The sequence below is a fragment of the Myxocyprinus asiaticus genome, chromosome 25 (genome assembly GCF_019703515.2).
Source record: "Myxocyprinus asiaticus isolate MX2 ecotype Aquarium Trade chromosome 25, UBuf_Myxa_2, whole genome shotgun sequence".
NCBI classification, from domain to species: Eukaryota; Metazoa; Chordata; class Actinopteri; order Cypriniformes; family Catostomidae; genus Myxocyprinus; species Myxocyprinus asiaticus.
This window is the reverse complement of record NC_059368.1, coordinates 14,244,782-14,268,134: the sequence shown is the minus strand read 5'-3', so window position 1 is coordinate 14,268,134 and position 23,353 is coordinate 14,244,782. Positions and strand designations below refer to the sequence as shown.

The 23,353-nt window shown below is 40.6% G+C and overlaps 1 protein-coding gene across 1 annotated transcript in view; it reads right to left on the bottom strand.

Moving 5' to 3' along the window:
• Window positions 1-1,047: 1,047 nt before the first annotated feature.
• The window catches only part of LOC127416380 (hemicentin-1-like), a 150,268-nt gene continuing 127,962 nt past the window's right edge, over window positions 1,048-23,353 (bottom strand). The window contains exons 79-107 of the mRNA XM_051655706.1: window positions 23,081-23,218; window positions 17,700-17,834; window positions 17,340-17,609; window positions 16,930-17,120; window positions 16,637-16,850; window positions 16,361-16,495; window positions 15,995-16,185; window positions 15,643-15,724; window positions 15,209-15,478; window positions 14,934-15,104; window positions 12,980-13,150; window positions 12,728-12,898; window positions 12,407-12,577; window positions 12,022-12,192; window positions 11,612-11,782; window positions 11,351-11,497; window positions 11,087-11,224; window positions 10,880-11,001; window positions 10,511-10,748; window positions 9,984-10,046; window positions 9,770-9,889; window positions 9,524-9,658; window positions 9,162-9,275; window positions 8,952-9,077; window positions 8,466-8,594; window positions 6,938-7,300; window positions 5,576-5,695; window positions 5,308-5,434; window positions 1,048-4,971 (exon numbers count right to left, since the gene is read on the bottom strand). Of these exons, the coding sequence (XP_051511666.1) occupies window positions 4,605-4,971; window positions 5,308-5,434; window positions 5,576-5,695; window positions 6,938-7,300; window positions 8,466-8,594; window positions 8,952-9,077; window positions 9,162-9,275; window positions 9,524-9,658; window positions 9,770-9,889; window positions 9,984-10,046; window positions 10,511-10,748; window positions 10,880-11,001; window positions 11,087-11,224; window positions 11,351-11,497; window positions 11,612-11,782; window positions 12,022-12,192; window positions 12,407-12,577; window positions 12,728-12,898; window positions 12,980-13,150; window positions 14,934-15,104; window positions 15,209-15,478; window positions 15,643-15,724; window positions 15,995-16,185; window positions 16,361-16,495; window positions 16,637-16,850; window positions 16,930-17,120; window positions 17,340-17,609; window positions 17,700-17,834; window positions 23,081-23,218 (4,961 nt within the window). The 3' untranslated portion in view covers window positions 1,048-4,604. The remainder of the gene's footprint in view (window positions 4,972-5,307; window positions 5,435-5,575; window positions 5,696-6,937; window positions 7,301-8,465; window positions 8,595-8,951; window positions 9,078-9,161; window positions 9,276-9,523; window positions 9,659-9,769; window positions 9,890-9,983; window positions 10,047-10,510; window positions 10,749-10,879; window positions 11,002-11,086; window positions 11,225-11,350; window positions 11,498-11,611; window positions 11,783-12,021; window positions 12,193-12,406; window positions 12,578-12,727; window positions 12,899-12,979; window positions 13,151-14,933; window positions 15,105-15,208; window positions 15,479-15,642; window positions 15,725-15,994; window positions 16,186-16,360; window positions 16,496-16,636; window positions 16,851-16,929; window positions 17,121-17,339; window positions 17,610-17,699; window positions 17,835-23,080; window positions 23,219-23,353) is intronic.

Below are 23,353 nucleotides of genomic sequence, written 5' to 3'. Positions count from 1 at the left end.
AGAGGGCGCGCTATGCGGCTATGTGGAATCCCCCACTGACTCTCAGATACAGAGGGCGCGTTATTTTTTTCCCACCCGTATTCCGGCAACTCCCGCGATTTATATATTTAGACGTCAAATGATTGGAAAAAGTTGTCTATACATCACTAGCTTGACGACGCCTTCTGATTGGATGGTTATCGATTCTATAACTTCTGACACTTTGTACTTCCTACAGAAAAACTATTTGTGTTTTTCTTTTTATTAAAAGTAAATGGCTGAATAAATGTAGGCTACTGGAAAGAAAATAGTTAGTTATATATGACATATCACTTTGTCCTTAACAATAATGTGTGATATGAATCCGAATTGTTTATTTTTTTTTTGACAAACCGATTTTGCCTGGCTCCCACATCAATGGGTTCATTGTATGCCAAATATAAGAACATAAAATATCAAGGTAACCATCACTTCTCATGAGAGAATATGTATTTTTTGTAATTAACTATTTCAGACTTTTCTGAGAATGCTGTGGGAAAGAAATACATTATTGCATAGAGATGGAATATGAAGAAATTAAGTTTTAGACAGAAATACATTTACAAAAAGATGTAAATCTCTGGATCAAAAAAAAAAAAAAAAAAAAACAGGTCAAGTGCCTATAATTACAGAATCACCCATTTATCTAAAAAGTATTTGTAATAGTGAAAATTAAACAGTTGTTCATTTCCATAGGCGAGGAAGCTTAAATTTGAAGCCATGGCCATGGCAGTAATGTAGATTAGGGCAGCTCGATTATGGCAAAAATCATAATCACGATTATTTTGATCAATATTGAGATCACGATTATTTAACACGATTACTCACTGACTTTGGAAACATCATGCATTTATTGAAAAAAATTGTCTTTTTAACAGTGGATTTCCTTGAACTTGAAATGTAAACTGCGTTGCATAGGAGAGGAGGCTACTGTCATATGAAAATTTATTTTATGTTACGTATGGTTGTACATAATCACAATACCAAAATTTGTATGTATGTATATATATATATATACACACACACACACACACACACACACACAGGGTTGGGAGGGTTTTTGAAATGTATTCCACTACAGATTACAGAATACATGCTGTAAAATGTAATTTGTAACGTGTTCCATTAGATTACTCAAGGGCAGTAACGTATTCTAAATACTTTGGATTACTTCTTCAGCACTGGTAGATTTTTTCACTTGTTTTGACTATAAAAACTCTGCCAGTACAGTAAGACAAAATACACATGTTAAAAATAAATTCTCTGAAAAACCTAAATATCTTATGCAGTGTTGTTTCCAAAACAAGATAAATCAATTTGTTCTTGTTTTAAGGATTTGTAGATATTTTTACTGGAAAACAATAAAAAAAAAATTATTGTCAAGAATATGATTTTTGCCCTGATATCAAAGGTCTTACTAGAGAAAAGAAATTATGATCCAAAGTGAATTTTCTTGATAAATAAATATGATCGTGCCTGGTAACATGTGCATGTAGAAATAGCATTTTTGCTTAGCGTAAAACTGACAATTTACACAAGGTTTATTTCTATTTCTTCTGCTCCAAACTTACTTCAAACTTACTTCTCTGTCTGCTCGTATGAATGTAACGCATCATAAGAAAGTGTTTCACTGCCGTTCAAATGCACTTTTGATCGCATCATTTATATGTATAAATGTTTTCCATCTGAAAGGACTAAATATTAAATGAAACAAATGACAATAAAATGCAAAATAATCTCTTCAGTAATCAAAATACTTTTTGAATGTAACTATTCTAATTACCAATGATTTAAATTGTATCTGTAGTGGAATACAGTTACTTATATTTTGTATTTTAAATACGTAATCCTGTTACATGTATTCCGTTACTCCCCAACCCTGACTGTACTTTGCATCACAGTCATGAGTCAGCAGGGTAAACATCAGTGGATGAGCACACAGCCCTGGGGAGCACACTGTTCACCACATTGGTGTTCATTGTGGTGGTGCTGGAGGTTGTGTTGCCGATCCTGACGGACTGGGGTCTCCCAGTCAAAAAGTCCAGAATCCAGTTGCAGAGGGAGGTGGTCAGACCCAGCAGGGGGGCAGTTTTCAATTTATGAGTAAAATTAGGTCTGTGGTTAACATTACTTGAAACTGAAGTATGTATTTTCTGCGACACTAGCGCCACCAAACGGAACTGCAAAAATAAACGTTGTTTTCAAAACAGTTTTCTAAATACGCCCCATTGTGTGAAGTTGGTCAAACAAAGAGATAGTTCTGCCCCCGACAAACGCCACTGGTTGATCAACATTGTTGGGGCGGGTCGCTTTAAACAAACAGGAATTTTCAAAGTGCCAGAGAGAAAGATTGCTTACAGTTTTCAAGAAAATTAACCAATGAATGGCTTACTTATAGTTGTCTCTGCATATTAAGCTGTGACAGGAGAAAGCATATTAACACAGAAAAAAGTTACAAACTTCAGCTTTAAAATAACTCTTACGTTTTGTTCTACAAAATAAATTACACATGGTAATACCATAAATGTAAAATTTGAAGCAATTGTGTGCATTAAAAACGTATGCTGATAAGTTGCAACAGTTTTTTCAACACCTCGCAACTAATACATTTTAGTCACACATCTTAAACAGATATTGGAAATTCCAGAAGGAATGCCTACAAATTGACATAATGACTGACCAGCTCTATTGTATTCAGCCTTGTGAATACAAGTGACTTATTAGAATTTTATAAAACCTTTCTTAATTTTGTTATAACTTTTTATTATTAATAGTAATTTACTTGCTACTGTACTCTTCTTTAAGAGAGATGACTATTCCCATGTAACTTATGTTAGTGTGCCTGTGTGTGAATGGCCTGAAATGCACAGACACAGATAGGGATGGACAGCATGCCCAATATTATTTTCTTTCTGGCAGAGTCTGTCCACATAGCCTATGTCAGATTATACATACTCTCTGGTGCATTAAAGCTTCCCATCACTGATCCCTTCTCCTTTGTTCTAAGTCGCTGAACATTATCCCATAGTATTTATTTTTCCATAACCAAAGGGCGTTAACAGGCCATCACACATAAGCTCAGCTCATTACTCTGAGAAAACGTTGAAGGTTTAGCTCATTGTGCTTCATCTGAAACAGCTGAAAACAGTTTTTCCCATCTGCCATTTTCTTTGCAGTTATGTGTTATGAGGGAGCCATTTCAGTAATCCTGGCTTTCACTAATGCTATTATAAAATATTAATGTCCTGTCTTCTTGTATCTGTATCTCAAATTTCAGCATTCCAAAGAACTTATCTTAAAGGACCATTAAGGCATATCTGTGTCATAATGCATATGTCTGTATCCAGTCATGTATGTCAGGAGGTGTTTAAGCCAACCATGAAAGAATGCTGATCCAGTCTGATTTGAGATAATGATCACAGGCACCTGTCTCTCCAATGCAGTAATATAGAATGACAAAGTGTAAACTCTCGATAAACCAAACCAGTATAATGACTGCCTTATATTCCTTTTTTATGTTAGTGCTTTTGTGATTGAATAATAAAATATGTTAAAAGATACACCCAAGTTTCTGCCTGGAAATTTTATTTTTATATTTTGAAATGTATTGTATGTACATTCAGCAGCATGTTATTACAGGTACTTGCGAAGGCAAGCATCACTGTTACTATTGCTCATGCTTAAGGTTAGGTATCTGAACAAACCCATAACTCTAAATAGTACATTTCACAGCATTACCCACCTCACACAATTTGTGGCTTATTGAGGAGAGGAGTGCTATTTATATAGGTGTGCAGTATTAAATGTAAAAATCCAGTATGATTCTCTGCCCTAAAGTACAAGTGAATCTAAAATGAATTAATTGTACATTTGTATTGGTTTTTGAAAAAAGGAATAAAACAATAAAAAAAAAAAAAACTTATATACATATAATGAAAATAGAATACACCTTGATTACTGACTTCATGTTACAAAAAATACTCCAAATGTGTATGAACCTGTAGTAATAATTAGATATTGCTATAATGATCTGTGCATAATTATTGCTGGACAACACTCTCTTCCAGAGTAAAGGTAGTGCTTACCTGAGATGGATGTTATTTTCACTTTTACTACATACTGAATATGGCTCAACCCCAAACCTTTTTTCCCCACGTTTGTAATCACAAATTTCAACTAATAAAACCATTCTTCCATCTCATTTTATAGACAGCAACCAATCAGATGTAGGGAATTGAGTTTCTTTCATATATTCAAGCAATTCCCAATAAGTTAATAGGTAGACATATGCACATGTATTTACCACCCATAGTCCTGTAAAGTTGGTCTGTTCTACATTCTGACAAAGGATTCTTACCCATGCCAAGAACTGGCTGAACTGCTATCCCAGTCAGCGGTCTTAAATTTTAAAGGGACAGTTCATCCTGAACTGTTCATGACCTGTGTGAATCTCTTCAAGTGGCGGATCTGCAACTACAAACACACATACATTCACACTCTCATACTAACACATACACTTTTCAATCGTGCATGTACAAAAACTGCACCGTGCTCTCTTTTTGTGGGCTGGACGTAGTAAAGTGCTCTCAGTAGGGATAGGCTGAGACAGCAATGTAGACAATGAAGGTGGTCTGGTACTCTATCACTCCGTCAGCGCTATAAGAGAGGGCTCGCACCTTCATACGGTACGTATGCGGTTCACGCAGTGGTCGGGTTGTGAACAGAACACCTTTGAGGTTTTCGTCTCTCAGGGCGAAGGGCAGACTTGTGTACTCATCCACCACTAAGAAGGAGGTGCGGGGGTGGACAACTCCATCCTGAGTGTAGGCGACCAGCCGGATCAGGTCCTGATTGGCAGCGATGCCAAAGGGCAGGGACAGCAGTTTGTACTCCAGTGCATAGGGGCTCAAGGCACACTCCAGATCATTGGGTGGACAATTCTTCAGGCAGAATCTGAGAGAAAGCAGAACAAATTTTATAACAATGAATTAAAGGGATAGTTCATGCAAAACTATCCCAAACTTTATTCCAAACATGTATGACTTATCTTTTTCCATGCTAAACAAAAGATATTGGGCATCTTTTATTTTTTTTTTGACACAATGAAAGTGAGTGGTGACTGAGGCAACTTTCTGCCTAAAATCTCTTTATGTGTTCCATGGAAGAAAGTCAGTCATGAAGATTTTGAACAACATGAGGGTGAGTATCTGATGACAGAATTGACATATTTGGGTGAACTATGCCTTTAAGTAAAAGTAGGCAATGGCAAGAAAAAAGTGGCGGTCTCACCCTGTGGCTAGATCTCTCTGGTAATCTGGCGGGCAAGGTGTGTCGATGCACTGGTAACTCCCTCTCATGTTGAAACACATTCTGTTTGCACCACACTGAATATTCTGTTCCAAGCATTCATTTATGTCTGTCCATATAAAGACCAAACAAAAAGTGAGAAATGCAAATGTTTAAACCTACTTTGAAATAGCACATTTTAATCTGCTAGCTTGCTCTCTTGAACTAAGCACACATATTGTGAGTACTCCTTATCTCTAATTTCTCTTACCTTGGCAAGTTTTGCCATTGGTCATAAGATGATAGCCATTAGGGCACAAACACCTATGGCTGCCTGGTGTGTTCATACACTCATGTTGACAAGTATCCCTGTGTTCACATTCATTAATGTCTACAAACACAAGAAAGAAACATTTATTCATTCATTACTCATTCTTAGGAAACAGTGCTATTTATGTGCTCTGCGAGTCTCCTTGATTTACTGTACAACTGATATTTAACAGGATACTTAGTCACATTATTTGATACACTTAACCCTATTCAGTAGGGTAATGCAATTTTCTTTAAAAATAAAACATTAATTGGGATATCAGCCAATTTGGACATCCCCAGTTATCACTGTTACAGGTTCATTAGTTATATAGAAAAGTCGAATTCTACCTACAATTGGCTTTTACTGAAATTAGAATATCATGCTTTCACTGTCAATGTAGTAAAAGGCTGTTAAAAGGCACAGAAAAAAGGCAGAATTTGTTTTTGTCCCTCACTTTCTGTTCAACCCTGCTATGCTGTCAATCTTCTCCCTTTATAAATGATGGTTTAATCTTTCTGACATGATTTAAGGGATTAACGTGATTATTATTCTAACACCCTGAGCACTGCATCCCATCTAAAGCAAATCACTCCCATTATAATTACTGATGCAGTCTACACTGGATGCATATGTTGCATCGTGATTCGCCTTCAGTTGACGGATGCCCTGTTCTATTTCTGATGCGCCGCAGAGCTACTCCAGTCACTTTATTAACCCGTCCATCTTAAATGAAATGATTTTACTTACCAAATATCATATGTGTGATTTAAAAAAAAATTTTTTTATAACTACTGACCATTACATCAAAGCCAGCTCATGAGGTTTCTGGTCTCTGATCTACTAATTTAAATAATCTTTTGTTTCTAACAATAACATTATAATAAAAGTTCTATAATAAGTAAAAGTTTATAACAGTGGATTTCCATTGAAAATATCTACTCAAGCTCACAGCTGACTGGTCTGTGTGTGCTACACGTAATTTAGAATGTTCACTTCAACGCGTCCAGTGTAGACAGCCACAAGCCGTTGAAATGTGTCCGATATTGACAGGTTATTATATTTTTTAATTAGTATTTCATTTTGTTTACATTTATGCATGACCCTAATGTCATTCACATAATATTGCAAAATAACACATACAGTATTGCTTCTTTTTAATGTTTTAGCATATCAGTGAGCATAGTAGCAGCAGTTTAAAACCTATTAGGAGAAAGGTACAGTATAACATGCAGTATCATATCATCTGACTTGGCATATGACATTGACAACCATTTGACAACCCAAGCTCCACTAGAGCTCAACAGTTACTCTTGTAGTTACCTAAACACAGGCCCTTTTGTACCATAAAACCAGGAGGGCAGGTATTAGTGTCCCTACGACTGCGTGAAGGGGCATTGGATGGTCTGTAGGCTTCATAGCGTCCCCCGATGGGGGTATATGAGTGGTAACTCTGGGAGGCCAGGCTATGGTAGTGCTGCTGGTAGGAGCTCCGATCAGAGGAGGATTGGGAGGTTCTGTACCCGTATGAGTAACTCTCATAGCTGGGCAAGCGCTCTAGTCCGGCACAGGACTTGCCATCACCCAGCAGGTGGAGCCCCGGTGGACAGAGGCACTTGTAGCTGCCAGGACTGTTCACGCACCGATAGGCACAGGGCACAGGTATCAGCTCACACTCGTTTATGTCTGCTCTCAAAGCAAGCCCAAAACAGAGAAGGAGAAATGGGGAAAAGCAAGAAGAAAAAATAATGGACAGAAGAAAAGTAAAGGGACAAGGACAGGGAATGGAAGTAAAGATGAGATGAATATAAGCAGATCAAAGATAGAGGAAAGCAAAAGTGAAGTAGAAAAAAGGGGAGGGGGATGAGAAAAAACACTAGGGATGAGTATTAATCCCTCAATAACAGCATGTTTTACATGCAAAAATACTAAGTGAATTTAGTAATTTTTTATAAGGAGTATTGTTTCTCTAGTAATGAATGCAATTCAGTTTATAAGTGAATACAGTCTCAGTTCTGAAACTCTGAGGGAAGACAAGCACAACTGAGAAAGACCAAAGAAAAACTTGAATGCCAAAATTGCCACTTGAGGACATTCAAGAAATGTAACTGCAAAGCACAGCACTTCAGGGGGATCTAAAGCAAAAGCTAAAAGATCAAAAGTGATAGACAAAGAGGGAGGACAGAGCCATGTCAGTCGTGCTGGCCTTGCTGTGAGAGTGGACCTACTTACCAGTACAAAATCCCCTGCCACTCTTATCAACCACTTGCACGAACATGTGCTCAATTTAAATAATAATTTCACCTGCAGCAGCTCATATGGTTTGGATCCTTGATATGTTATCAGTGGTGTTTTCTTTTCTAAAGATTGCAGGTCGGTTAAGTTAAAAGCACTGCAGCAACATAAGCAAGCTGTGTGGAAGGAAGTGACCACAGGTTGTGAATGATGTTTGGATGCACTGCAAAAATACTGTAAATCATGTTCTTATTCAGTATTTTTACTTGTTTTTTTGAGATTTTGTTTATTGTTTTAAGCATAAACTTTGCTAAATGTATGTTTGAAACAAGAAGAAACAATCTGCCAATAGGGTTAGAAAAATAAACTTAATTCAAGACAAGTAAATGTATCTTGTTTAGATATAAGACAAAATACTGATTAAACAAATTATTTTGTGCAGTGTGAGTTGGTTGTTGAAGTTATAAAAAGTGACAGAATTAAAAAGCAATGATAGAATGAAGGAAAAGTTGAAGGTTTGATGCAGATGCAGGTTTGTATTTGCCAGCAGGCAGCAGCCCAGGATGTTAGGTTGTTGGAGAGGATTTGAGTTAGGTGTGGGGGACTTGCTACATACCAAGGCATGGGCGGCCCACACCCTGAAAGCGGTACCCCCTGGGGCAGGTGCAGTGGTAGCTCCCTCTGGTGTTTTCACAGATCTGATTATACCTGCACTGGTGAATGCCATCATGGCACTCATCGATGTCTGCAAACAGAATCCAAATTATTGTACACATTATTCTTTCATTAATCTAAAGACACTAATTATTTAATATCCTTTACAAACTTATTAATAAAATATATTAAAAGGAGAAATATGTCATTTTTGCAACAATATTGGCACCAACAATGAACAGCCTCTATGGGCTTCAGTATGTTAGGAAACAATCATTATTTTGACAATGCAGTTTGGTGCCACTAGAGGCACAAAGGTTCAGCACTTCACCTGTAATAAAAGTTAGGCATCATGCAACACAACGGCCCTCTAAGAGCACTTTATACACAAAACATAAGCAACTTTAAAAAGATAGGATTTAACTCTGAAGTGTGGTCAAACACAAACCTATGCAAGTGCCATTGCCTCCTTTGGTCATGCCAGTAGGGCAGAGGTCAATGCAAGTGTATCCACCACGTGTGTTTTTACACTGCTGATCTGAGCGACACACTCTCTGTTTGCATTCGTTTATGTCTGAGGAGAAGAAGAAATGCTTTTATTGCAGAGTATTTTGTGTTACTGACCCTTTTTCTAAGCTATATGACATCTGTAATGTACCGATACAGCGCCGACTCCTGACTTGGTACCCTGGTTCACAAGCACAGCGAAAGCTGCCAATGGTGTTTAGACAGTGCTGATGGCAGGGGTTAGATTCTTGACACTCATTCACATCTGTAAAAGACATCACAACAAGCTATTAAAATGTATGATAGAATGCAGGCATTGATGAATAGCCAGAGGGCAGACCTATGTTCTCATTGGTCATTAATATAAAAGATAGAATGGTTTAGGTTTTGCAGCCTTAAATATAATATATATATATATATATATATATATATATATATATATATATATATATATATATATATATATATTTCAACAGTATATACATAAACATGCAATTAGGAAAAATTGTGAACCTGAGCAGCTCAGCCCATCTGCTGTCCTCCTAAAGCCCCGCCCACAGCGCATCACACAGCGATATGAGCCAATGGTGTTCTCACAATCTTGTCCATTGTGACAAGTGTGCCCACCCAAAGAACACTCATCAATATCTAGGGTAAACAATAGAAGCAGTATCTCAGCCATGAATGTTATTCTAATTTAGAGAAATAACAGAACAGTCCTGCTTTCTTTTATGTGTGAGTTGGGTGTGTGTCTCGTACCCTGACATGTTCTGCCGTCGGCTGAGATGGTGAGTCCTCTGGGACAGGAACAGTAATATGTGCCTATAGCATTGTGGCAGGCATGTGAGCAAGGATTTCCCTCCTCACACTCATTCTCATCTTCATCCGGAAAGGAAGACAAGCACAAATGTTTTTCCTTCAGTAAAAAAAACTACATTTTCATAAATGTTAAATAAATAAACACTGACTCTACCTGCACAATATGGGCCCGTGGAGTCCAGTTGAAAACCCTTGGGACATTGATAACTGCGCTCTCCTGAAGAGTAAAGTGTATTTTATTCAGAGAGGGAAAACATTTTGAAGCTCAAATAAACTTTTACATTTAACAGTTTGAATGGAATTGAACTATGACAATAAAACTGTTAACTAGAATTTGCCTACAGAAATTTGGTGTCAATACCAACAGCCAAAAATTACTTTTATGTTGTAAGTGGTAACCAATATGACTGCCACTATAATAAATCTAAACTGTTTTATCCGTTTTTACTGTAGCTTATCACTAAAGAGTTTTATGTGCTTTAAGTGAAATCTGGCATCAAAGCATTACAATTTACTGTCCACTTGGATGGATAACCAATTTTAATACTGGCCTAATCAGATCAATAACTAAAAAAGAATAAAAAGTAATTAAAAGAAATAATATTGGCCAATATCAGCATGGTCACCAATCTATCATGCATCCCTAATGAAACTGTTTTCTGATTTATTTGTGTATTTTACCTTTAGCAATAGTGGCATGGATGGTGAAATCCAGCATCTCCTCTAGAGGGTGGTAAAGAGCGTTGATTGCCGAGGCGTGGAGCGTCTGCACCAGATAGGGCATCTTGCCTCTGGAGGGCCCATATGTAATGGTGTGATTCCAGGAGTAAGGCACACTCACCTTGTCTATACTGAACATACGTGTAGACAGAGCATAGAGCTGACCAGCGCCAGTCTGGATGTAGTCTTCTGTGTAGTCCTAGAGTTTAAAAAATAAACTATATTTTACAATACATTTCTTATATGGGATTAAGAGATGAAAATTAAATTTTGTAGTATATCATTTTCAAGGTAAAACATTTCCTAACAGTATAAGTGTTGGGCTTCTACCTTGAGACTGATGTCTGTGTTGGAGGGCAGTTGCAGGATGTGTCCATTAACTACAATGTCCAGTAGAAGTGCTCCGTCTGAGTCCAGCCCCCGTGCCACATGGGTCATTCTTAGAATCTCACCTACAATCAACACAAACACAGTATGAAAAAAGAAAACAGTCACTTTCAAGCATTGCTACACATTAAGTGAGGTAAATGCATTTACCTGTGGCAAACTCAACCTGAGTCTCTCGTCTGAAGATGCCATTTGTGAGCGTGTAGCCATTGATGGCTTCACCCACCTCCTCTGCTGTGGTCCAGTAGATGGGGTTCAGGATAGAGATCAACTTCCTCATAGCAGGGCCTAAAGAATGATGCATAGAACATATTTATAGGCCTGGTGGGGGCAGGACCAGCATTCAAAACACAACATACAGTGTGTTGATGACTTCTTCAATTGGGAAACATAGAATGAGTAACAAAGACCGACCCAGAATCCTGGGTATATTAGTGATGGTGGCCTTTATAACTCTCCCTCCTGTGGGAATGCTGGAGATGGTGGCGTTGAGGATTGCAATGCCGAAATCCATTTCATTAATGTTTCCGATGATACTCCCTCTGGCTTTCTGAGGGCCACCTTAGAGAGAAAGGTGAACACGTTTCATACTGTGTGTAAACAACTTCCCCTTTAATCATAAGAAAATAACTTAATAATTTCTAAGAGAACCCTATATGCTAGTTTGAAATGCACCTGGACATGGCTGTAGGTTACATCTTGATAACTGGCTAGAGTCTCCTGGACAGGTGCGACCGTTGTTGCTAGGTGATGGATTGTTACAGAGTCTGACACGTGTCTGTTCTCCACCCCCACATGATGCTGAACATTCCCCCCATGACTGCCATGAGGCCCACTTTCCATCAACTACATACACAAACACAGAGCGCACAAAGAGTTATGGACAAAATGACTCTAGAAAAACATTTTATCCAATTTAGCATGTATCCTTTGTTCAAGTTCAAAGTAATCTTGTCAGTCATAATCTTTATGCTACTGTATATCATCACTAGTTTGCTTATTCATGTATGCAAACCACAGGTTGTGTGTTGTTGTTTTTTTGTGTTATGTACTGTATGTGCATTATGTGTATCTGATTGCTTTACCAGGGCAGCTGATTGTGTTGCACTTCTGCATTTGTGCATCTGATCCAGTGCATGCTCTGCCCCCATTGGCTGGTCGAGGATTGTCACATGTTCTGTAACGACGCATCTGACCACTGTTACAGGTTCTGCTACAACTGCCCCAGCTGTTCCATGGGCCCCAGTTACCATGGACTATGGAGAGAGATTATTTCAACTCATTGTTTTCTTCATTACACAAGTGTGTGTGTGTGTGTGTGTGTGGGAGTGTTATTGGGGTGCATGGCGGCGGGCCTCCTCTTTGGTGCCACCCCCAGCAGGTGGCGCCCTAGGCGACCGCCTGATTCGCCTATGACTAGAAACAGTCCTGTGTATGTGTGTGTGTTAAACAGAGAATGTGTTTACTCACTGGGACAGGGTTCAGTGTTGCAGAAATCAATTTGGATGTCATTTCCTTCACACTGACGTCCCCCATGCTGGGGAGCGGGACTTGCACAGAGACGTGTCCTTTGCCTAGTACCGCCTCCACAAGAAACACTGCATGCTCCCCAGCTCACCCAGGATGACCACTTTCCATCCACTGTTGAAGAGGGGGAAAAGGAATAAGCCAATGCAACTTTTTATCTTTTAAACTTGGATTTGAATAGATATTTATATTAAATTGAGAATAGGGAAAGAATAAAAAATGGAATAAAATATACTCTTGAGTTACTTTGACCACAACGCTTACCAGGGCAATTCCTCTCATTGCACACTTGTGTCTGTGTGTCAGGTCCTCCACAAGATGGTCCTTCAAATGAGGGTGGAGGGTTGTTGCACAGTCGGAGTCTTGTCTGCATCCCTTTGCCACATGTTTCACTGCAAGGGCTCCATGGCAACCAGGTACCCCAGTTCCCCGCCACTGACAAATAAGGAGGCAGTCAGACTGACAAAAACAGATATTCTCATGCATGTGCAAAAGAAGGTATGTTCCTCCACTCACCTGGGCATGGCCTAATACTACACATGATGACCTCCACTGCTTTGCCCTCACAGGCTCTGCCTCCATGTTGTGCAGCAGGGTTACTACAGCTCCGCACCCTAGTCTTGTTACCCTGACCGCAGGTACGGGAGCAATCCTCCCAAGGAGACCAGTCTGACCAATTACCATCCACTGCAAAAAAACAAACAAAAAAAAAATAATGAATATATGAATTTACTCTGAAATGGCTTAAAATGATGTTTTTGTTCAATCAGAGATTGAAAGTAGATTCCAAATGTTTACTGTAAAACTAAAAATCTAGTTAATCATATTCATGTTGTCCACCAATATACACAACATGGTTACAAAATTATCTAAGCCTTTTGTTTATGTTCAACAAATGCATTTGTTTTTAGTTGGCATTATTTTAGCCTGTATGTGTACTACTAGACTCGCACAGTGAAACTCATTGTCCAATACATAGTAATAAACAGCAACATCAACTTCTATAAATATTTACTAAAACACTTTTATATGAAAAATGCCAAGCTGAGAATTCCATGAACATTAGTTATGAGGCAAGCGATTCGCAACATTTTTAATAGATTCATTGAAATGAACAGTGTGAACTTATTCACAGAAATGAATGGAACTTAACTAATTTCATTTTTGCAACTGATGTTTAAATCAGAGATGCTACTGAAACATGGCTCATAACACCCTCGTAATTGCAAGTTGCGCGACAAGAATGGATTGTAATCAGGGACTAAAAACAAATTGTTTTTCATTTCGGTTCGTTCTGAGCAAAAAAAGTATTTTTTTCATTCTGGTTCAGAAGTTCCACAGCCTCCTTTCCATAAGGTTACCGGTTAGAACAAAATAAAAGAACGGTTAATAATGTTCTTTTAAAAATGACAATACTCTGTGCTAAGGGGTGGGTGAAATACCAATTTGCAGTGTTCCAGATCTCACAAGAGAAACAAGCAGCATGGTCTGAAAAAAACAAGCCCAAAATAAGCCACTTGCCTCACCAAAATAAGCAAAAATAAGCAATTAATTGTTTTCCTGGGTGATGGATTTATCAGCATAAAAATCATAACAAGTAGTTAATTAACAGTTAAGAATATTATTTTAGATCTGCTTCTGAGTCAAAACCCAGCAGCAGCAAATCTGTATTAATGCATCATATCTAACAATAATTCAGTGAAAACTTGGAAACAACTGAGAAATTTTCTTTTTACCTCTAATAATGTTTTCCTTATACCTGGATTAGCTGTGCATGTATATGTAGAAATTATACATAGTTGTTAAAAAGGTCTTCATTCAGAGAATGCAACATCCACAATGGGCTGAAATGTGTGATGCAGCAGTTTCCTTCAGGATCAAAGCACATGTTTAATTTTTTCGGGCAACATGAAGTGGTGTAGTTCCAAAAATGTACTGTGATAAACCCTTTGGCCTTTGGTTTCAGGAAAAAATTATCGTAACAAAATTAACTGGTTGTAACCGGTTACCAGCATTTAAAAATAACGTTTTCACTCCAGAACAATTGAAAATCACTTTCTTCCAGTTTTCGGTTACATTCTGCTAAACATTGTTCTTTTTCTGGGTTTTTTATAGTGCGTATTGTATACTGTACAGTGTATGTTATTATTTGTATATTGTTGAGTGTAATTATGTGTATATCAGATGTTTAAATTGTGTTGTGTTAATTTGATGTTACTGTAAATTGGTACTGTCTCATCACTGTCACGACTGCTATGTTGATCGGAACTGCACCCAAGAATTTCACACACCATTGCACTTGTGTATATGGCTGTGAGACAATAAGGTGATTTGATTTGATTTTTTGTTTGTTCCTTGAACCGTTTTTTTGTCCCTGATTGTAATACTAGTGTTTAGGAAACTTAACCGGCAATGCTGGGCCTAGTCTAAAGCAGCAAAAGATTCATTTAAAATGTAAAAATTAAATTACCTGGACAAGGTTTGCCTTGACAGCTGCGCATTTCTGTTGCTGAACCAATACAGCGACGCCCTCCATTAGCAGGTAGTGGGTTATTGCACTGTCTCAGTCTCCTCTGAGCTCCTGTACCACAGGAAACACTACAGGCTCCCCACTCCATCCATTCAGAGAACCCTCCATGAACTATAGTAAAAAACACATACAATTCAATCCCATATTATAATATATGTGACTCCATAATAAAAGTCTGAATACTGGCTAAAAGAGTGAAAGCCAGTTTAACTCACCACGCACTGTGAGGGGCACGCGCACCAGCACGGAGCCTAACAGATTTCGGGCCACACACTCATATTCAGCTGTGTCCTCTTTCTGTGCACTACTGAGCCGCAGAGAACCGTTATTCAATGTAGTAATGTGCATGTTACCCAACAGGGGGCGCCCTAGACGAGACCATTCAATGACAGGCATGGGCTCTCCCTCTGCTTGACAATTTAGCACCACTGTGGAACCGGCATCTACCACTGTCTCCACTGGCTCTACAGTGATGGTTGGAGAACCTATGGGATAGCACTGATGTTACTACAGAAACACAAGCAAGTACAATATTTTGCAATTTAGAGTTTATTTTTGTAAGTTACAGTATTTTACATATTTTACATATTTTATGTGACAATCTGACTAAGGACGACGAAGTATGATGTTTGAACATCAGACTACTTACTCTGTAAAGTTAATGTGACTGTTCTCTCCACCACTCCTGCATCATTTGTGGCCACACACTTGTAGTTTCCGGCATCTTCACTCTGCAAGAGTTTAGGAAAAAAAGTTTAGAAATACAATGAATAGAGAAGCTCTAAAAATACGTTTTATTAATAACATTATATTTCAAGGGTTAAAGTTTATACAAGTTTATACAAAACATCACTCAACTCAAGTTATTTGTATAGTGCTTTTCACAATGTATATTACTCCAAAGCAACTTTACAAACTTTACAGCTTTTTTTTATATTCTTTGCATTTGTGCAGCTATGTCTGTGACTGAAGTGTGAAGTCAGGACTGTTGTGTTGTGTACCACTGTGCTGTAGATGGCTAGAGATCCGTTGTCAAGCTGGCGGATTCGGTTGCTAATCAGCACATTGATGCCCTTTTTGCTCCACTGGATGGTGGGCAGAGGGTCACCTCGTACCTCACAGTTGAGTATGGCATTCCCTCCCAGTGGCTCAATGCGATTTGAATGAACATCTCCATCTATTATTGGTGGTTCTGAAGAAAGATAGAAAAGACATTGAGGCTATTGGAAAAACTTTGAAGAACCTTGGAATAGATAAACAAGTCATAATGGACTTGGTCCACTGGGTTTCAATTGTACATGACATGAGTGCAGAAAAAGGTGATGCCACAAGCAGATTAAGACACTGTGAAAAGTGCAGTTGATTGCCTTTAACATAGACAAATCCCAGAGATTTGATGGATCCCACGCTGTTCTCAGCCAAACAGGAGTAAGTGCCTGAGTCATCTTTACTCACACGCTCAATCACTAGCTCACTGTGGCCATTAGCATGATCATACTGGGCTGTGGGCAGAGACAAGGATGTATTATATAATACTTTCCTGTTTCAAGCTTATTCATGCATCACAGTCTATTGATTATTAGTAGTGCTGAACAGAGGAAGGCTCATAAATCTAACAACAGGATTAGCGGTATGATCCATACCAGGGATAATACTGTTGTTGAATGCCCACGTGATCTTGGGTGGAGGGATACCAGTGACTCCACAGGTCAGTAGGAGGCGTTCTCCCTTGTTCAGAGCCACATCCCCCAGGAGTTCAGTGAAGGCTGGGTGTGTGTGGATGGATAGACCAATGGTTCGACTGTCCTGCCCTATTGAGTTGGTGCCGACACATGTGTAACTCCCAGAATCCTCAGGCTACAGATACAGAGAGATGCATCAGAAAAATTTCACAATAAATAATCAATTTGAATACAAGAATGATTGGGACCTTGACCTGTGCAGTGACTATGAGCAGCTCTCCTGTGGGCAGGATTGTGTATTCTCCAGTGGTGTCGGTAAGTGCAATACCATCTTTTTCCCAGGTGATGATGGGCTGTGGGACCCCTTCTGCCACACAGGTTAGCAGAGCTTGGGTGTTCACCACCACAGACACCTCTGACTCTCCTCCACGGATGGAGGGAGGGACTGAGGTAAAGAGAAAGAGACTGTAATAATAACAGGAGACAGCCTGACAGCCTTACTGAAGTTATTCTACCAGGTTATCAATGTATAATCAAGGAACTATTTATATTGGGAAATACAATATATTAATCACAATGATTATACAGATCACTATACAGTATATAGTATACTTTAATTTATATTGATCACTATATAAAAATAATCCATCCATCCATGACTCACTCTGTACAGTGAGGCTCATTTCCAGGCTGACGCTTCCAGCCATATTAGCAGCAGTGCAAGTGTATCTGCCTGTATCTCCAGTTTGGACAAAAGCGATCTGTAGTGCCCCTGTGCCGAGAACCCGCTGGCGCATTGACTCGCTTAGCAGCTGCCCATCCTTGTACCATGTGATAGAGGGAGATGGGAAACCCTCTGAATAGCACTGCAGAGTTACAGATGCATCCAGTGCCACAGTGTACGCCATGATGTCAGAAGTAATTACAGGAGGGACTGCAGGCAAAGAGAAATACATTATGTAATATTTGAGAGACCCTTCCACACAGACTTCTTAAATTTGAACAAATTCTGTGTGAGACTAACCTTGCACTCTGAGTTTGGTTTTGCCCAATGCAGTGCCTGCTGGATTTTGAGCCACACACATATAGGTTCCAGAATCCTCCACTTTGGCTTTAGAGATCTGCAGACCACCATTGGGAAGCACTGTAAAACCACTTCCTAAGGGAGAAAGACATTAAAGCTTTGTACAAATTGCACATAAATCCAATTTGTTTTTCAAATCTGATCTTAAGGACTGACTGTCATTTTGCAAGCAATGAAATCAGATAAGTTTGTTCAGACAGGGTAATCAATATCCAGTATTTATACATTGGTTGGCATAGTAATGACTTGGCACAACGTCGAGGGACATTAGAGAGTAGCTGCCATTGTGGAAAGAGAGGACAGAAACTTTAGTTTACTTATGTAACCCTGGTTCTCTGATAACAGGGGTGAGGTATCTCACTATGGGTAACGCCTTGGGCATGGCCAATCCTGGAAGCACCAATAATACCCAGTCTGTCAGCTGACAGACCAATCACAGCATTGATGAGGGAGTCCACCTCCCTATATAAAAAGTCATAGGTGCCTACTTCATTCTCCGCATATCTCTTCTCTGTGCAACTGCAAGGAGGGAAGCATGGTTAGATACCTCACTCCTGTTATCAGAGAACCGGGGTTACGTAAGTACCCTAAATTTCTCGAACATTTGTTCGGTATCTCACTATGGGATATAGCCAACTCCTGTATTGCAGATATGCTGTCTGAAGCAGACCGTCAAAATAATACAATTCACTGTGTTATTGTTGTTTTGTGTGTGTATTTTTTTTTTTGTACACATCAGCAGATTGACTACCCACACCAAGGACTGAAAGAGCCAATGATGGTTCTGTGACATCCAGTCTATAAAATCGGACAAAAGTGTGAGGCGATGCCCAACTCGCAGCTGCACAAATGTCCTGGACTGAAATGCCTTTAAACAGCACCCATGAGGTAGCCATGCCTCTGGTAGAATGAGCTCTCAAGCCCTCCGGAGGTTGCAGCCCCAGACTATTATAACTTAATATAATAGCCTCTACTACCCAATGAGACAGGTGCTGTCGTGATATGGGTCTACCCTTACAAGAATCAGCCCAAGAAACAAAAAGCTGATTACTCTTCCTCAATGTCTTCGTTCTTTCTACGTAAAAACAGAGTACGAACTGCTCACAAAAAGTGAAGCCACACGTCCTCTGGCAAGGAAAAAGGCGATGGGTGAAATGTTAGCTGATCCACCGGCTTAAAGCTGAGCACAGAGATGCTCACCTTAGGCACAAAAGCTGGATTCGTAATAAAAGACACTCTCGATAAATCCACCACAAAGCAAGAGTGATGAACTGACAAAGCATATAGTCACTAACCCGCTTTGCAGTTGTTAAGGCCAATAATAAAGCTGCCTTTAGCAAAAGGATCTTTAATTCTATACTTTCAACTGGCTCAAAGGGAGGCTGAGAAAGCGCATTTAGGACCACAGAGAGATCCCATGATGGAACCAGTGGCACTCAAATGATTTGATCCAGCCTCTCATGGGCCAGGATCAAAGAGCGACTCGGTTCCAGCGCAGCGGGAGCTGCTAAGGCTGGGCGCATAAAAGTTGAATTATCTCCACTACACATTCACTATTCTGCTTTCACCTACCGCACCCCAACCTGTGATTGTTGCGTCTGTCATCACCACTTTCCTCAGAGAGACCACCCCCAAAGGGGTTCCACCGTTAAGGAAAGCAGGGATTCTCCAGTGATGGAGAACAAGCATCCCCTCTGACGTCACTCTTACTCTTCAAATTTAAGTGACTGCGAGGACACAAGTGCTACGCTGCAACCCAATTCTGAAACTCTCATTCGCAGTAGTCCCAAAGAAATGACTGACACCGTTGAGGCCATCAGACCCAATAGGCGTAGACACAACCTGAATGAGACTTTTTCCCTTTCTGAAAAAGGGACAAACAACCGCAAATTGATCCGATGCGTTCCTCTGACAGAAATGCTCGATACTAATCAGAGTTCAATCTGAGACCCAGATAAATTATTTCCTGTGAGGGCATCATATAGCTCTTTGTCTCGTTTATTTTGAATCCCAGATTCGCTCAATGAGACACCAGCGTTCTCATATCTATCTATGCTTGCTGCCGCAACAGTGTGCAGAGCAGTAGATCGTCTAGATAAGCAGACACCCTAAAACCCATTAACCTCAGCGACTTTAGTGCTGCCTCCACACACTTGCTGTAGACTCTCGGTGCCAAATCTTAGGAATTTTCTGAGTGATGCGTCCTTCAGATTGACTGACGTAAACCAGTCTCTGAGACGAATAAACTGCATTTTGAACTTGTAACTTCTGAGGTATTTGTTGAGGTTTTGCAAATCCAGAATGGGACGGAGACCTCTTCCTCTCTTGGAGTTGACGAAATACCTGGAGTAAAAGCCCTGACAGCTGTCCTCCAGCGGCACAATCCTTATTGCTCTTTTGCTCAGCAAATTGGCTATTTCCTCCTCTAAAATCTAAGCTGACTCCCCCTTCGTTGTTGACATTAACACACTGTTGAACAGAGGTGGTTTTATGGTGAATTGCAGCCGATAACCCCGTTTTATCATAGATAAAACCCAGGGATGAACTGTGCATGTGTGCCAACTTTCTGTGTGAACAGAGAGAGGCCTGCTGAAGCTCTCGCTCACTGATAGTGCTGCAGCACCATCTAGCAGTGGAGCTGGGGATTGCAGCTCTGAGTTCGGTATTATTTTGTTATTTATTTTCACACACTGCTGTGCCCTTGGCCCATTGCCTGGATGCACAGAGGAGATTTTTATTTTTGTCACACACATGTTTTTGTGAAAACTTTTCTCTTCTCTCTTTTCTGACCCCGTGGGTGGAGAGGGGAGATGAAAACTGAGAGACAATGAGGGAACTGGTACCAACACTCCCATTAAATCATTTGTGTATGAACCGTGTAACACAAAACTTATGGTTCGATTCCCCTTCCAAGTCCTCTTGGCTGGATGGGCAGAAAACAAACTCACTTCTTGAGGGAGGAGTAGAACAGAGACCCTGCGAGTGCTGTTCACCCACTCCATGTCCCAAACTAGAACATTAGTTAGGTCACCCGTCTCCTTGTTTCCCTGATGGTTAGACGGACGATGTTTGGCCGCCGCGAAAGAAGCCTTGCTTCTCAGCTGGGGCTGTTTCGGCTGTGCCCCTCCCTGCCCTGACTGCTGGGGTGGTGGGGGAGGCCTGGTCTGGGTTCTCAAACCAGATTGTCCACCTCTAAAATGTGTTGTGAACCCAGAACATGACGGCTGCGGGAGGCGAGCAGTGGTTTTTAAGGGAAGGCAAGTCTCGAATACTTCCCCATCCTGTTTCCTCAAATCACACTGCTGCCGCATTGTGGACACCGTAACCCCGAAAAGGGCTTTTGGATCCACTGGGGCAGAGGAAATGTGTCTTCTCAGACAGGCCAGACAAACCGAGCCAAAAAGCCCATTCACCCACAGCGGCGAGACCCATGCTGCGGCCACAGCTCTGGACAGCCCCTCTTGATGTATGTAGGTTGAGATCCGCAATAACGCAGATCTCTTCCCACAACACGTTAAGAGCCCTTACAGCTAGGGCTGAAGATCGGTAGATCTTTTGGTAAAATGGAGGCTGACAACCTCTCCGTCCATCCCAGCAATGAAGACTAAAAAAATGCCCAACGATTGGGGTGAAGGTGATTCGCCACCGACACCTCAACTAGAGGGGACCTGGACATCCCCAGGTCCTCCATTTCATGCACATCCAGCATAGAGTAACCTTTAACAGGTACTCTGTGTGAAAAAGGCTTGTCCAAAAACCGGCACATCTCTGCAACACACGCTGGGATGGCTGGAATAAATTGCTTTACCGGAGCAGCACGAGACGGCAGCCGTTTGCCATCGTACAGATCCCTCTCTGTACCTTGGCCAGTCTGCTGTGACGGCCAGTCGATGGAGAGCTTGGCTGCCGCCCTCCTACTCATCTCAATAATGTCTAGCTCTCCTTGGACAGAAGAGGGGCTGCATCCATAGCGCTACCCGGCCGTGAAGGAGGAAGAGTGGGGAGAATGGCATCATCTTCATCCTCCTCGTCATCGTCCTCCAAAAGAAGATCATCAGCATCATACTCCTCCTCTTCCCTGTCCCTCACCAAAGGGGCTGATTCAAAGAGGGGAGGAAGATCGGGGGAGACTTCCTCCATGAGATCACCCTAGCTTCGCTATCCTTGCAGCTGGGGTTGGGGTCTTTCTCCACTGGCGGTGGAGAAAAATAGGGATCCTCATTATTCGATGCCGCGACCTGCACCCTCCTTTCCAAAACTCTCCGTACGAAATGAGAACAATGCGGGCAACACTCGGGATTAGCGAGTGTGGCCTGTGCATGCCTGACCCCCAGGCAGGCGATACATAGCGGGTGGGAATCCTTCAGTGAGATCATAGATCCACAAGCGCATGGACGGGAGGGATCCTTCCCCTTCGCTCTGCCTCTCGGTGAGCTTGCAGTTGCCATGACAGAACCCGAACTCAAGAACACAGAAGCAGTTCACCACAACATGCCACTTGACTCTGTGTTAATTTTCTTGCCATAGAGGTAGAAGCTATAATAGCTTGAAACTCAGCAGAAAATACGCAAACCCACCTCGACGCGCTGGTTCGCGCCATCTAAAGAAAACAATATAATATAGTGAAAATATATTCACTTTGACAGTGAATATACTTGCAAAAAGAACAGCCGCATTCTGGGACGTACCTGAACGGCTCGCCTAATGAACTGTTAAGCGACCACATCTTATAAGTCCTGCTGAGTATAGCTTCCAAAGATCTTCACGGGGAAGAGAATGAGAATGAAGTAGGGACCTATGACAGTGGTTTATATAGGGAGGTGGAACTCCCTCCTTACAGACTGGGTGTTATTGGTGCTTCCAGTATTGGCCATGGCCGAGGCATTTCCCATAGTGAGATACCGAACGAATGTTAGAATGAGAACCTGAAAATTTCACTCTGCTCATGTCCATCATAGATAACATTGGCATCAGAGGCATTACATCAATTACACATTAATTTCCATTAAAGTACTCACACACGTTCATTTATTCACCATTCAATACATAGTGAAATTCACATATGGGCAATAATGAGTGTCAGCAGTAGACACTACTGGGCTTTGTGTATTAAGTTAAATACAAGTAGCATCCCAAATGATAATAAATAAACTACTTGTAAACCAATCTAACCATTCAAGCTGAAACATGCTTCCAAAAATTTTTTAATTGGTTGTAAAGTAGGTACCTAATGTCCTTATACATTTTTCCAGGAGATGTTTTTTGGAAAACCTGTTTAGCATGCCACCGCTTGTAACCTCAGTGGCAACTTTTGCTTTCACCTGTTGTGAAGATGTTGATGCCCTCTTTCTGCCAAGTGATGGTTGGGCGTGGAGAGCCTGTCGCTCTGCAGGGCAGGGTCACATGGTTGTTCAGGATTACATCCAGTGTTGAGGGGTGTGACTGTATCACCGGAGGTTCTAAGAAAATGAAAAGATAGGCAATCTTTAATCGAAATGGATGTATGGCTGCATATCATACGTGATCTTACTAGGTAAAAAAATAAATGAATAAATAAAGATGCATGTTTGAAAGTGTGTTGGGCTGTCTTTTTC